This window comes from Rousettus aegyptiacus, unplaced genomic scaffold, assembly GCF_014176215.1.
Source record: "Rousettus aegyptiacus isolate mRouAeg1 unplaced genomic scaffold, mRouAeg1.p scaffold_m13_p_3, whole genome shotgun sequence".
Lineage (NCBI taxonomy): Eukaryota > Metazoa > Chordata > Mammalia > Chiroptera > Pteropodidae > Rousettus > Rousettus aegyptiacus.
In genome coordinates, this window is record NW_023416306.1 from 16,646,232 (window position 1) to 16,661,488 (window position 15,257).

Below are 15,257 nucleotides of genomic sequence, written 5' to 3' on the forward strand. Positions count from 1 at the left end.
GGGGGCGGCTATTGCCCAGGGTGGGGGGCAGGGCAGGGACGCACAGCCCTGCTGTCACCAGGCTGTCCTAGGAATGCAGGAAAGGTCTGCAGCTGTGTGACCTCGGGAAAGTCTCGCCTCTCCAGCTGATCCCATTTGCAAATGCTTCCAAGGAGTGGGAAATGGGAGAGACTGGATGAAAGATACCGGGCACAGGGGAACGGAGGGTTCCCGCCAGCGGGCCTCGAAGTGCGGTCCGGAGACCCCTGCAGGCCCCTGAGACCCGTTTAGGAGAGTCTTGTGGTCGAACTGTTTTCGTAAGGTTAAGATGTCATTTGCCTGTGTCACTCTTACTCTCATGAGTGTAAGCAGAGTTTTCCAGAGGCTGCATGACATGTGCTATGGTCACCAGGCTGGATGCAGAAGGAGACCGGCGGATCCAGCTGCCTTTAATTAAGCCAGACAGTAAAGAGATTTGCAAAAACGGTAAGACAACGCCGCTCTTTTCATTAGCTTATTTTGCTGATGGAAACAAATCTTTTCCCATAAAACTATTATTTGTTAACATGAAATGGGTTCATTATTAATTTTAAATAGATTAAAAAATACATTTCAAATTTCTCAGTTTTAATAATAATATTGTTAGATGTAACCCACACGAAGAAAAGCATTTTGAGTCCTCATTCATTTTTGAGAGTATTACGAAGTCCCTAGACCAAAAAGTTCATGGCCTGCTGGTTGACACACTTGTTGGCATGAAGATGGGGGTGGGAAAAGCATCTTCCGGAAGGCCACGCAGAGCCGTGGAGAGGACACAGGGTTAGGCTCCAGGCAGGATGTCCCCGCTCCCTGGCTGTGTGACATTAAGCTAAATTCCTCACTCCTTGACTCCCATTGGCCTTGAGTGAAACTAAGAAGAGTGATGCCTCTGCCTCGCTCATGGGACTCAAACGAGAGAGCGGTCATAAAGCACCAGCACATAGTAGGTGGGCATGGGCAAACGTCGGCTTCCCGCCTCTCGTCTCTCTCCTTTGGGGCCTATTCTAGTCCCCTCTCTGGGTGGCCCGAGGTCCCCACTGATGTCTGCTCTAGGAGCACCACCCAGATGGTGCCCGACCGCACACAGCTGGCTCAGTTTCAACAGATCTTGCCTCCCCCAGGCCAGCAACACTCACCTCCAAGCCAGGGGCCCCAGGTGGCCCCATGGGTCCTTCATCCCCCTAGAGTTAGGAGACATAGGAGAGAAAAAAAGAAGAAAGTTAATTTGATGGGACTCCTGGAAAACTCGCCTTGTAAGGAGGTAAAGGGGCGGGCAGAAGAGAGCCCTAGTAGACCAAGAGAAACGGCACCCTCGAGCATCCTGCCTGGCCCCACCCAGGGCAGAGGCACCACCTGTCATGGCCTAGGGGATAGCCATACAGGGACTTCCCTGTGAATGGGGCCCTGGAGGTCGCCTCAATGTGACCAGCCTGGGTTCCTAGCAGTGCTGGGCAGGGAAGTGAAACCTCATCGTATGCTGTGGGAATAGAGCCCCAGACTACAGCTCAGGAAGACGGCTCTGCTCTGAGTTCTGCCATTCACTCACTAGCAGACCTTAGCCTTACCGTGCACTTCAGTTCCCCTCTCTGCAAAATGGTGCAGAAAGGAGACGACCATTCTAAAGTGAAATGACCGGCTTAAGTTGTGCTCCTGGAGGACAGCAAGGATTGCTTATGCTTTTTGGAAGCCACTCCCCGAACATCGCTCAGGATGGGCATGTGCACAGTGTCTAGCGGATATGTGTGAATGGTGGGAGGGAAGAGGGCACGGGAAATAAAAATGGAGACGTGAATGAAGGGATGAGTGAATGACCGAATCGATGAAGACGGGAGCAAGTCGCAGGCATGTTGAGTGGTGGTGACGTGAGTGTAGTTGGAAGCACGTGGCCGGAGTCATTTTTCCCTCCTCTCCCCTCTCTTCCCACATCTGGCTCATGGAGAATCTCCAGTCCTTCCCACAGGCCCAGGCAGCCTTCAAACCGGTCCCTGCGGCATGCCGGGCCTGACCGTGGGGCCCCCTCCAGAGCTCCCCTCGCCGCCGCAGCTTCCAGGAAAGCAGCCCCACGTGGCAGCTCCCACAGCAATACTGGGCCACCGCCAGACCGAGCCAGCTGGATGCCGCCTGTGGTCACGGCGAGACTGGGCCTCTGCACCCTCACCAGAGGCTATGTGTCACAGGGTCCTGGATCCAAGGTGGGTGGTGAAGCGCCTCAATGCAGGGGCAAAATCTGGGGCTAGCTCATGGGCTGGCTCTCTAACAGGCCTGTAGGGACCTTGCCAAACCCCTTCGTCATGTGTAAGTAAATGTGCAGATCTTCTCTCTACCACTTACTAGCTGTGCAAGTCACGTGATTCTATGAAGATACCCCAGGCAGCTCCCAGGAGCCCGTAAGTTAACAGCATAGGGTCTATGTCATGGGCTCCACAGGCTTTGGGCTCAAGCAGACCTGGGTTCGAATCCTGGCCCTGCCTGACACTAACCATGGGACCCGATGCAATCTCGTCACTCTTGTGAGTCTCAGGGCTACACTTGTGAAATGGAGCTGACAATTCCTACCTTCCCACATTAATGCCCTGATAAACTGCGCCACCATGAGCAGGAAACTCCAGATCATTGGGGTGCCATGGGGTATAGTGGACGGAAGGAGTGGCCCAGCTGCCAGGCCAGGGCAGAGAAGGCTGCTGGAAGGGTCACAGGGAGGGCGGACAGGAATGAGCTAGAGGCTGAGCCTGAGGCAGACCTGGGCTAGTTCTGACTGAGGTCCTGGTTCCAGAACCCAGGACAGAGCAGGCTGGGGGTTGGAGGAAGGTAGGCAGGGGAGCAGGCAGATGGTCTCACCTCCGGCCCCAGCTGCCCACGGGGTCCCGGCAGGCCTCGAGCTCCAGGCTTACCCTGGTGAGAAGGGAATGAAAAGGGGTCACAAAGGTGGCACCTCCATCTCCATCACAAGCTGGCAAAACTCCCCCGACCTCCAAGCCAAGTAGCCAGCCCTGGGGGCCTGTGCTTTCTGCAGAGCTGTCCACTTCTTCAGCTGGAGCCGCCAGAGGCAGAGACTCACCTTCACACCTTCTGGGCCGTTGTCTCCAGGGGGGCCAATGTCTCCGGGGAATCCCTGAGGGGAAGCAGAGATCAGAGGTCACTCATGGGGACTGTGAAGGGAAGTGGGCCAACCTGGGTTTCCATCCAATCCTGCGAGGGTTGTGACCCTGGGCAGGTCAGTCGATTGCCCTGCTCCTAATTCTAAAACAGCAATGGAGGTACCAGTCCTACACCTTAAAGAGTTGCTGAGAAAATTAAATGCCACAATGCAGGAAGGTCCTTCGCATAAGATCAAGTACATACAAGGTCATCTAACCCAGAATTTTTCAAGTCCTGGCCTGAAGCAGCCAGGGCCCAGAGCCAGCCACCGTCTGCTCTGACAAGTATCATCCTTTGATTGTAGGGATCCTGTAGGTGTGAGTACGTTGCTGTGACTTTGAAAGTCTTGAAAAGCGCCGATGTGATCGCTCTCAGCGCCTCCAGTTCGAAGCTGAATGCTCACTACATCCTGGCCAGGTGTGGACTCTGTCTTACATCTCCAATGCCGGCGGCTCACTGCTCCTAGACCAGCCCTTCCCACGCTGATGACTTGGCAGTGGAAGCTTCTTCCTGACGTGGAGCTGAATCCCCTCTCTTCCCCCTCAACAACGTCGTGCTGCCCTTCTTGGCCCCACAAAGCAGAAGGGGGTCCCACTTTCCACAGCAGTCTATGAATACTCTGGAGACCAGTTACTCCATTCCCAGAAGCCTTCCCTTCTCCGTCCCTTCAACGGTTTCTAAGTCAGAGGGTAAGGCCTGGCGGCCTCTAATTGGTCATCACCGGGACGTCTATGCTTCTCTGTGTCCAAACTGACAAACACAGGCAAGTATAGGAACACCCCCTTCCCTGCTTTAGGTGTAATAAGTCTGTTAATTCAGCTTAGAACCCCATTCACTTTGGGGGCTGCTTCACTACTCTCTCAGTCTCCTGCCAGCTACAACCAAAGTCTTTTATATATGATTCCCTGAGACAAAAATGCCCTCTCCCATCTTGCCTTCATAAGGTGCATTTTTTCACCTTATGGTAATTCCCATTAAATTTCAGCTCAAACGTCCTCCCATCTTTCTCATTGGCAAAGGCAAGATCGGTCTTGAATTTGGAGCTAACACAGGTAGCTGAAGCCCCATGTCTTTTTCTTCAGAACGAGTGGCTATACATCCCATGCATCGCCGACTCACTGTGTAACCCCAGGCAAGTTCCTGAGCCTCTCTGGGTCTCAGCTTCCTCATCTGTAAAATGGTGGCCATTCTAAGGCTGAAAGGGAATAATGTAAGCAAAGCACTTAGCTCAGCCCCTGATGCCTGGTAAGTGCTCAATAAAAAAATCTCTATCTGTGTCCTGGGAAAACAAGTCTGCTTGAGATGGGACCATCTCCAGGGAGAACTTGGCAATGAGGACGCTGATCAAATTCTGATGCTCACACGGTCAGGCCCACAGATGTGTCAAAGAGATAATTCGTGCTGGGGCTAGAAAGTTGGGGCTCTCACCCATGGTCTCCGGGAAAAGAAGCAAAGACTCAGGAAGGCGCTGACATGCTCATCGGCTTCTGTCCTCAGCTAAGCAGAGCCATCTTCTGAGTCAGCCAATCCAAACAGAACACAAAGCTGGGAGAGGCAGATGGTTCCAGAGACCCAGCAGAGCGCCAAAGTGGGCCTCGCTGGCTACAAGTAGCAGTGGTGCCGAAGAAGTCACTTCCCTGCTCTGCGACTCACTTTCCTCCTGTGTAACCTGGTGGTAGCAATGCCTCCCTCACACTTTGGTGGGCAGTCAACAAGTCCTCGCCCTGAAGATGCTACACACAGCCTCCTGGCATGAGGTGGAGCCTAATAACTGTGAGGGAGCATGCTTCCCACCCTCACTGGCCAGGCTGCTGGGAAAACACGGACTCTCAGGAAAGTCTTTTTCCACAGTGACTAGGGGGAGAAATCAGGGCCATGGAAGAGAGGCCAACTCCATTTGTCTAAAGATAGACTGTGTCATGGCCAAAGTCAAAACAGTGGAAAGTAAGAACTTGACTCTTTCAGGAAACATTCCCTCATCCATCTGGGTGTTACCACGAGTGGTCTTTGAAAGGGTCTGGAGCACCTGGCAGAGCCAGACTTTTGTCTCCAAGACCCACAGATGAGCAAGGCCCCAGGCCAGGGAGTTGAGGGTGGGTGGGCCTCTGGCTGGGGTTAGCTGAGACCCCCAGAGGACCTGGGTGCTGGTGATCCTGGACAGACAATGGCCTGGCACTGCTCACTCTTTTCTCTAGAGAAAGTCCCCAAATGAGAGAGAGGAGGCCAAAAACAGCTCCCCCATCTGCCTTGCTCCATCGTATGTGACGCCAATTGAGGAACATTTAGTAAATCCATGCTAATTCCCATGTGGATCAGAAACTCACAGGTTCTACTTACTTAACTAGAACTATTATATTAATTGCCATGTCCATCCTTCATTATTTCTCATTCTCCATTCAGACACCAGAATTTTACATTTGCTTATTGCTTCTCATATACCTGGGAGCTCTGAGCTCTGAACTTTTTCAGGGTGGGTTTGAGAGGTTGGAAAAATCTCAGAGCTCAGAGGAGTTAGATGCCTCAAACCTCAAGGAGAGAATGTGGGGAATTCCTTGTAAGGGTCCAGAGGGATCTCCTGGTAGTTGTTCTGGAAACTGTAAAGATGTTCACAAAGCTGGAGGGGGGTCTCTGAGCCAGCTTCTGTCCTATTGCCACTTAAAAGGGGCAGAGGCAGAAAAGGAAAGACTGCTAATCTCAGAATTTCTATCCTCAGCCCCATCCCTCATTTACTATGTGACCTCAGGCAAGCATCTTCCTATCTCTGGACCTTGGTTTCCCAAAGACACTGCCCAGTCCCTGTTGTAGCCAGAGAAATAGGGCAGCACGTACCTCGGGTCCAGGTGGCCCAGGAAATCCAAGGGATCCTTTGTCTCCAACTTTGCCCTGTGGAAAAGAAGAGATTGCAAGGGAGGCAGGGGTAAATGAGGGCTCACCTTTCACCCGACCCCTTATTTTAACCCCTTGGTCGTGGATGGTTGGACAAGCTCAGGAGCATATGAATGCAATCCGCCTAGACAGCTAGAAGGCGCTACTACTGTTCAAACCCCACCTTCTACACTTACTAGCCGTGGGATCCTGGGCAAGGCACTTCACCTTGTGGAACCTGTTTCCCCATCTGTAAAATGGGAGCAATAAGAATTCTCTAAGCCCTGGGGTAGTTGTCAGCCTTCTAAGAGATGCAGTACAAGAAGGATCTGATACACAGTAATATTCAATAAATAAACAATGCCCACTGATATTATTAATGGCGTTACTGTTGTTTGAAACCCGGGGCTCTCTTCAGAGCTCTGCCAGTGACTGAGGCCTATCTATGATGCTAGAAAGTTCCTGCCCCTCTGGGCCTCGGCGTCCTCATCTCTAAAGTGAGCGAATCTTCCTCCATTCCCGTCCTGCCCTGCTCACCACCTAGGGCTGCTGCAAGAGGAAGTGGGGTCCTGGACAACTATTTGGAGAGTGTGAGGTTTGGGGGTCTTGGAGCAGAAGGTACTTACCAGGGGCCCTGGCTTCCCCCGTGCACCTGGGAACCCTGGCAATCCCTGGCTCCCCTAGAAAAGACCCAGAGCAGGCCGGGGTTAGCGAGGAATAGAAATAGTCAGATGAACAGCTGCTCAGTCATCCTTGCCAGCCTGAAGCCTGGAGAACACCTGCCTCTGGGGAGGATGGGCTCCTCCCTCACTTTCCCCGCTTGCGGGGAAAAGCGCTAGCTCTGCACCCCTGTCCTCTAGGTCACCCTAGAACCCAGGCTCCAGCAGGCACAGCAGTGCCCTTTATGCCTGGGGAAGTCTGGAGACAGGCCCAGGAGCAGCAGCGCAGCCTGCGCGGCTGGCAACCCAGAGACACCGAGGCTGGGTCAGGACAGGCCAGCCAGGAGAGAGGGAAGAGGAAGAGGGAGAGCTGGCCAACATATAGGCCTCAGTGACTGGCGGGGCGAGGTCCAGACACGGCCACATGGTGCGGGACGTAGGCAAAGAGGAGCCGGCTTCGGCAGGCTGCCTCGGTTCATCAGCTAGTAAGGCCAGTTACTCACTCACTCACTCACTCACTCACTCGAACGTGCCCTAAATGTTCACTCTTCTGTGCAGGACACTGAACCGACTGCACCAGGGCAGTCTGGGGCCGTATCCCTAGGGAACATGCTGTCTGGCAGGGGCTGAACATGAGTCCCCATCAACCAGGGGAGAAAGGTGCTGCCACAGGTGAGGGACAGACAGGCTTCTCAAGCCACTCAGAACAGGGAACAACCATGTCCTGAACAGGGAGGTGGAAATGGCATCTGAGCAGGGTCCTGAAAGGTGGAGAAGGGCCGGGCTGGGCAGAGGCTGGGCAGACGATGTGCCAGGCGAGGCAGCTGTGTGTGCAAAGCCTAGAGGGTCAGTGGGCAGTTCAGTGAGGCTGGGCACAGGGCCGTAAGGACAAGGGACAAGAAAGTGTCAGAGGGGCCAGCTCACTGGGTGCCAGAGTGCTGGGGTGAGGAGCCAAGACGTCGTTCTGGGAGCAGTAGGGAGCCATAGATAGTTTGTGAGCACAGAGCAGAGCAGTGAGGCAGTGAGGCAGACTGGAAGGGAAGAGGCTGGGGACCTGGGAATAACGTAGGAACAGAGAAGCAGGATCGTTTGAAAGGAAGCTCTCTTGGGTGGGTCCTGGCCCATGCCGGTCCCCAGGAAAGGAAGCCGGGCACAGAGAAGAGCACCACACGGGGCAGAGAGAGTCTATCGCAATTACCTTGTCTCCTTGGAATCCGGGATCTCCTGACACACCTGGAACCCCTTGTTCACCCTAAATACACACCAGCAAAGAAGGTTACGATAGAGGGCACAGCGGGTTCCGGAAGCCTTCCCCACCTCCAGACCCACTGGCAAGGTGCGGCTTTGCCGAGCCTGTTCCCAAAGTGTGTTTGCGAAGTAACCAGCAGCAGCCTTGTTAGCGTAAAGGGCAGGGAGGCCTGAGTAGGGAAGGCAGTCCCTGGGGAACGGCGGGGGGGAATCGGCCAGTCTGACTGCAGATCTACCTGGGGTTGCTCAGCTGGCTGAGAACTGTACGAACCGAAGCTAAATTGCCTAAGGTCACCTGTCCTTTCCGGCAGAACTGACACTCGTGGGTCAAAGGAAGCATTTCCTGACTCTTCACTCTCTTCGTCCGTCAGCTGATGCCACACAGGGGTGAGCGCGGCCTGCGAGATGGTCCCGCATGTCTGCGGGTTCTGAGCACTTGCATCTGTTGCTCGATGCTCTCCGCCACCAGGCCGTGAGCTGTCACTTCCTCCTTCCGTGGGAGTTTCCACGCCAGCAATCAGCTTCGGTCTGCTTCTAACTAGCTGCTTTTCATCCGCTAGAGCCTGAGAACCCAGAGCACCTGGCTTGTTAAGACTGTGTGTACACAGAGAGCCAACTGCTCTCGAGTTAGGTCTGTGTGTTTCTTTTCGAAGATGACGTGTTGCACAGGCTTGTGATACCGATTCTGGCTCTCGGAGGTTCTCTTCTGCTCCCTCCCAGTTTTCAGCCACATCTTGATAAACGAGCTGTTGCAGCATGAGATCAGGAGACGTTTCTCCTTAGAGCTGGAACCACCTCGCACAGCCCTCATCCTTTCCAGCTTTCCATGGCGGACACATTACCAACAGCACATCGGCCCCAGCTCAGAAAACATTCATAGCCTTGGGAGCAGTTGGAAGAAAGGGGAGAAAAACGCAGGAAGGATAGAGAATCTTAGAGAATCCACGCCGTGCAGCCGAGACCCGGCAGAAGAACTTCCTTGGTAGAACAAAAGCCAGAATTTGAAAAAAAAAAAAAATTCTTTTTGCGACTTAACTTTAGTTTTTCCGATTTGGAAGATCCTGTACCACATCTCAGTTTTAGGAACCAAAGAACATTTTTTTTTTTTTTTTTAATGTCCAAAGGAGTGTGGGGGTAAAAAAAAAAAAAAAAGTTTTACAAGGCACCTAAGAAATCGGGACAACAGATTTGGAGAAGGCTGACCCTGGAGCAGGCGTCTTGGTTCCGGAATGTGCCTCCGCAGAGGGAGAGGGAGCCAAGTGGTTGTAAGTGGGACCGAGGCCAGGCTGGATCATGGAAAATCTAACATTCTAGGCAGGAAGACCACAGAACATGCAGCGATGGCTCTGTCATCCCAGCGAAGGGCCGAGGGGTGGGAGGTGGGGGGAGAGGGGCTGATCAGAACATTAAGACCCCGCCCCAGCCAAAGGGGCAGAAAAAGAGATTTCTTCTTTTCTTCTTCTTTTTTTTTTTTTTCCCCCGCCAACCCTAAAGACTTATTTGATTCTCCTGAAAACTATGGGCAGGGGAATAATTTCCTCCTTCTCTTTTTTCTTTTCCAAGCTTTCACATCTCTGAATGTCCCAGGCACCGCCAGTCAGCAAGCCAGCAGAGTTCCATGTAACACATTTATTTCCATGTTTCTGAAGAAACAGTGAGCTGGAGGCCAGCTCTGCCTAAGAGCCTATAAAAAGCTCACTGCCTCGACAGCCATTTCTCCCTCATCCATGACTTCAACATTTCTGGAGAGCCGATGTCTCCCACCTCAGTGTAAACAGGTAGCTGTGGGAAAGCCCCCACCTCCAGCAGAAAGCCCCTCCATCTCCAGAGGGAGGGCTGGAAAGGAAGGCTCAGCAGCCAGCAGGGCAGTGCCAGAGGGCGGAGCCGAGGGGATGCAGCTGGAGGCTTGGGTAGAACAATAGGAGGTGAAAGAGGTGGAAACAGATGGAGAAAGGTCTGGGGTTATCACACCCCTGGCTACCCAAGGTGGGAGGCGGGGGGCGTAAGACAATCTGGCTGTGCCCATTGCAGCCCAGCAGTCCAGGAGACCCATAGATCGCTGAGTGTCTTTTGACAAATCTCTTCTCTTGGGGTCTGCTTCCCCGGTTGTGAAATGCAGGCACTGGAGGAGGGGGTCTTCTGGTTGAGGTGTCTGAAGGCAGGTGCCTGGGTTTGAATCCTGATGCTACATACCAGCTGTGCGGCCTCAGGCAAGCTTCCTATCTCACAGCGGGGTTGCGGGGTGGACGGGTTAATCCCCACAGAGCACCCGAATGGTGCCCAGCACTCATACCTGTTCCTGTTACTCCAGTTTGGGAGTAGAGTCATCTAAAGACGGGCGCAGAAGGAGCCTGGCCTCTCATCCACTCAGGCTCGTGGAAACGTAGATGCTGCCCGAAAGCCCTCCCACACCCCCTTGAGGTGCTTGGTTTGTCAAAAGACTAAGGGGGAAGGGCCGGAAGACAGCCACAGGGCAGAGCACAACCCGCGCCGCCCCCCACCCTCACGTCAACGACACTCAGGTGCCGCATGATCCAGGCCGGGTGCTGCCAGCTCTGGGCCCTGGAGACCCACCTACCCACTTCCAGCTCTGCTCTGGCACGGGGTAAGACAGTGAGAGTTCAGTGGCAGGGCCGTGCAGAGCACATCTGGCAAGGGCGGCCTCACCATGGCAGCCGGGAAGAAATCGGGGCAGGCGCTCAGGGTCCCGTCCTGGCTTTCCTGTTGCCTCTTCAGACTGCGCGCTCTCTGGGATGGGTTCCCAATTCCAACCCGGGAGGTTTACATGAATTTGTTTTCTCCTCCGCCTAGAGAGGTCTCTGGACCCCACATCATACCTGCCCTGGGGCCCATCATCTCAGCAACGCTTTGCCCTTTGTCCCCTGCTCCCACCCTCTTCATTCCACGGCTTTGACCTCGGCTTTGGTCTCTGAATTTTGACATCTGCCTTGCTTTACACCCTGCCCGTGCCTCGACAGTCCCCCATGCTCTATCTGCCGACATCCGCCTGCCCCCATAACCATCTGCCTGAGCCCTGCCCAGAGGTACAAGGAAGAAGCTGGGGAGCACAGATGTAGTTGGGGGGAAGGGCAGAGGGGAGGCAGGAGGAGGGTAGGGGAGTGGACCTGGCGAGAAGTCAGCAGCAGCACCAAGGCGGAGGGGGGTCGCATGCAGATAAAACACAGTGCAATAAGGGAGTATTCAGATCACCTTATCACCTTTCAGTCCGGGCTCCCCCATGTTTCCCATCAGTCCCTGCAAGACAAAAAGCCAGGGTCCAGCTGTGAGGGAGGTTGGAATCCACCGAGGTCAGGAGCCCTGGCTTACACCCTGACTTGCCGTGAGCGCCCCCTGCTAGATGCCCCTGCCCAGGGCTCAGTTCTCTCATCTGTAAAAGGGCTAATGGTGTCGACTGAAGGAGCATGAGCAGGGGCGGTTGACTCATGAACCACAGCACTGGACGATCCAGGGAAAAAGAGTGCCGATAGGGAGAGGCGGGCCTACCGAGCGGTGTCGGCCAAACGGAGTCATCCCAGAATGTGGTCCTAGCAGTCGTAGCCCATCTGTCTCTGGCATGCCCATCCCACCAAGGGTGCTGATTTGCCATCACAGTTCCCATGTCCCTGGTGATGACCTCCACTGGACTTTCAGTGCCCTTAGGTCTAGAACCCAGTCAGACTCATACTCAGATGCAGGACTGCCGTCCAATAAGGATGTCTGGCATTAGAGACATAGATGTGACTGGCTCTCAGGCCTGAGAAGGACCAAGCTCCTGACCTGCCTGCTTCCACCCCAGCGCCCCTCTGAGAGTACCCCCATCCTTTCGTCTCCCAACATCGTGTCAGAGCACCCTTCCTTCTGGGCTGAAATGGGTCAGGTGGTGCCTGGCTGCAACAAAGCCTGGAATGGAGAATGGTCATTTTTACCTTCATGCCTTTGGGTCCTGGGTAGCCAATCGGACCCAACGCTCCCATGTCGCCCTGGGAAGAGAAGGAGAAAGGATGCCGTGAGAGGTGGCCCACAGGAGGCCAGCCTGCGGGGGGGGTGGTTCCCAGAGCTGGGCTTCCAAGAACATAACCCCACTGGATGGTTCTGGGAATTAGGAACGTTCTTCGGTCTGTTTACTTCCACTGAAGGGCTGGAATAAATTTCACATCAGTCCCTTCCAAAGGCCATTTCTTGATTGTCGCCCCTCCCTCAGCCTTCTTTCCATATCATATTAGAGATTAGATCTCTCTATTCCCTATTAGATTCTTTACCTCTCATACTAGCTCAGAGACTCAGGGCTTTTCGTCTGACTCCTTCAGACCTCCACCTCTATAAGTATCTATAAGATGGGGACAATGATCCTTCCCCCTAAGCAAGCTGCTGTAAACGTTAAATGAGCAGACACTGGGGCTTCGATTCTTCTAGCTTAGTGAGGGGAAGGTGCTTTCTGCTTCCCAGAAGCTCTGCCATCTCTTAGGGAAGGCAGCAAGGAAGGAGTGGGGCTGTCAATCAGACACCCAGGAGTTGGAGACAGACCCAGTCAAATGGTAAGATGCTGGACCACGGGTCGAAGACCTACTTTCAGATCAGCTCACATTGTCCCAGGTGGAAACAGCAAAGTTTCCAGACCCTGGGGAGCGGGGAGGCAGTACCTCAGTGTACGTCAAAGCCAGACCACCTGGTCTCACCTCTCCTCTGCTGCTCACTCATTGTGTGATCTAGGGTGGAGGGGTGGTTACCTTTCTGTGCCTTAGTTTCTTCATCTAACAAATGGGGATTAGCTCTACTATGTACCTTCTGGAGTTGTTTTGAAGAGTTATGAACTTAATGTATAAAGTATTTGGAACTATCTGGAGGCATTTTTGGTTGTCGTAGCTGAAGAAATGTTATTGGCATCTATCTAGTGGACAGAGGCCAAGGATGCTGCTAAATATTGTACAATGTCCAGGCTAGCCTCCCACAACAAAGAATTCTCTGCCCCAAAGTGTCCGTAGTGCCAAGGCAAGAAAACAAGGTTTATAAAGTGACTGGACTTTCTCTAAATAAGCCTACCCTTTTCCTCTCAAATCTCCCCACTTCATCCCTGTCACTACTGCCCACAGCCATGGCCATAATATTAAGCCCATGCCCAGAGAAAGGAAGCCCTTGAACATGTTCTCTCCTCTTCCTTTTCCATCCTCTATGACAGATCTATGTATGTGTCTGGCTGCTGGGTGAGTCAATCAATGTGTTAGACCTCTCTGGGCCTCAGTTTCCCACGTCCCTGAGTCAGGCTCCATGGAGGCCCCTGGACAGTATTCTGAAGCAATAGAGAAACAAAGGCTGCCCCCAGGTAACCAGGCTCAAGAATAAGTTTCTGTTGGCGCTTCCTGGAGACGACCTGGAAGGAGGCTGGGCAGAGAATGAAAACTCACATTCCTGCCTGCCGCCTGCATAAGAGCCAAAGGGCCTGTGCAGTGGACTGCCCGAAGGAGAGGGACAGAGGGACCGTACAGAGGTCACAGCCAGGAGCATGGCCTGGCTGAGTCGATGCCAATTCTCACCCCCCACCCTACTGGAATGACAAGGTCAGCCGAGGCAGATGCCTCAGGCTGCCTGTGGCCCTGCCATGGACTGGCCGTGAGATCTTAGGCAAAACACTTTCCCTCTCTGAACCTCAGGATTCCCACCTCACTGGGTCAAACCAAACCTTCTAGTGGAGCCTTTGCTAAGAAAATCTGCTTTCAGTTGCTACGAAGCAATCTTCTCATCGAGAACAAGGGGTGTCTGCTTAATAGGCGCTAACAGTAATAAGAACAACACTGGTTGCTAAGCCCTGTGCTAAGCACCTTACACGCGTCAACTCAATGATTCCTCACACCAGCCCTCGAAGATCCGTCCCCATTTTACATATGAGGAAACTAAGGCCCTGAGAGGTTAGGGCTTGAGCAAATAGAGCCGGGCAGAGCTGGAGGCAGTTCACCTCTAGGGCGTCTAGGCAATTCTTGGAGAGGACGAAGTGAAGGGGGTGAAGAGGCTGGAATCAGGGAGGCTGGTCGGGGAGAGGCTGGAGTCAGAGGACAAGCCGGCCTCTCAGAGAACAGCACTTCAGCGAGCCACTTCAGTGACTTTGCTCTCCCTCTCTTTTCCTGGATGAAGGGAGTGAGGGGGCGGTGTACCCCAACTTCCCCGTGGTGCACAAATAAACAGAGCAGGCCCTGCTGGCACACTGGCTCCAACGGGGCCCCGGTGCGGGCAGAGGACCAGCAGCGGCTCCGGGAACACAGGCTCCTTCTTTCCCACTCCAGGCTGAAGGCGGCTTGTTGTGTGGGGACTGAACTCAGTGACGAACGCCTGCGTGGGGCCACGAGGAGCCGCGGCAGCACCACACCCCCCAGGCGATGCCTCTGCAGGCCTCTCCAAAGGGGTCTGTGTGTGGTGGGGCAGGGAATCGTGGGAAAGGGACTCTGGCTGCAGGGGACGCAGGGACCAGGTGGCGCTCGCTTAGGGCAGGCGTTCCCCATGTCGGTGGGACCCCGCCGTGGGCTAGCAACGTGTTTAGGGGAAGAACAGAGGAAACTCCAGGCCACTTTGCTCCCCGTACAGAGAGAAGAGCACTAGTCTGCTCCGCACTAGACACCCTCGTGAGCAGCCTGGCCGAGCGACACACAGAATGTTGTGTGCCCACGAGAAAGAACAATGGGTAACGCCCTTATTTTGGATCCTGTTTCCACTTCTGCCTAAGTTCCCAGACACCGCTCTACACACTTTGCCCTCATCTTTCTGGCTCCCACCGAAAAGGCTACCAACCGCATCTGCATCTATTTACAGAGCTCCTACTGTGTGCCAGACACCACGCTCGGCACTCCAAAGTCTCGTCAGATCCTTCTTAGCAAGAGATTACCTGTGCCAGGAACAGTGTGGGCAGCTCAGACACTCGCCAACTGCTCACAGTAACCCCATGAGGTCAGCACAATTCTTAGTCCCGTTCCGTTTTACAGATAAGAAAACTGAGGCTTAGGGAGAGGCGAAGCTACTTGCCCAAGACTAAATAAGGATGGGGGGTGGAGGGAGGGCCAGAACCCAGGTCTGTCTGGCTGGCTGGCCCTACAGTCCATGATCACTAGCCCTGGATCAACTCTGTTTATCTCAATAAGAAACCCAAGGATGCCTTTCCTCATTGCTGTCACTTATAAGTGACAGGGCCTGAGGACAGGCTTCAGATGCAGAAATAGATACGAGTTCTGCTCCTTTGATGTATGCCATGGGGTTCGCCAGGGACTCCTGAAAGGAAACCTGGGGTGCTTCCGGTGCCCGCCCTTCATGGCAGAGGTGCTGGCAGGGCCTCCCTCCCTCTCACAC

At 53.9% G+C, this 15,257-nt stretch overlaps 1 protein-coding gene across 4 annotated transcripts in view; it reads right to left on the minus strand.

Annotated features, from left to right (window-relative positions):
- Positions 1-15,257, minus strand: part of COL27A1 (collagen type XXVII alpha 1 chain) — a 133,813-nt gene that overhangs the window by 55,670 nt on the left and 62,886 nt on the right. For all 4 annotated transcript variants that reach the window (XR_004956203.1, XR_004956202.1, XM_036238414.1 and 1 more), the window contains exons 15-22: positions 11,855-11,908; positions 11,139-11,183; positions 7,879-7,932; positions 6,648-6,701; positions 5,986-6,039; positions 3,077-3,130; positions 2,857-2,910; positions 1,155-1,199 (exon numbers count right to left, since the gene is read on the minus strand). Coding sequence is in view for 2 of the 4 variants with exons in the window: in XM_036238414.1 (XP_036094307.1) it covers positions 1,155-1,199; positions 2,857-2,910; positions 3,077-3,130; positions 5,986-6,039; positions 6,648-6,701; positions 7,879-7,932; positions 11,139-11,183; positions 11,855-11,908 (414 nt within the window). In the remaining 2 variants the exon portion in view is untranslated. The remainder of the gene's footprint in view (positions 1-1,154; positions 1,200-2,856; positions 2,911-3,076; positions 3,131-5,985; positions 6,040-6,647; positions 6,702-7,878; positions 7,933-11,138; positions 11,184-11,854; positions 11,909-15,257) is intronic.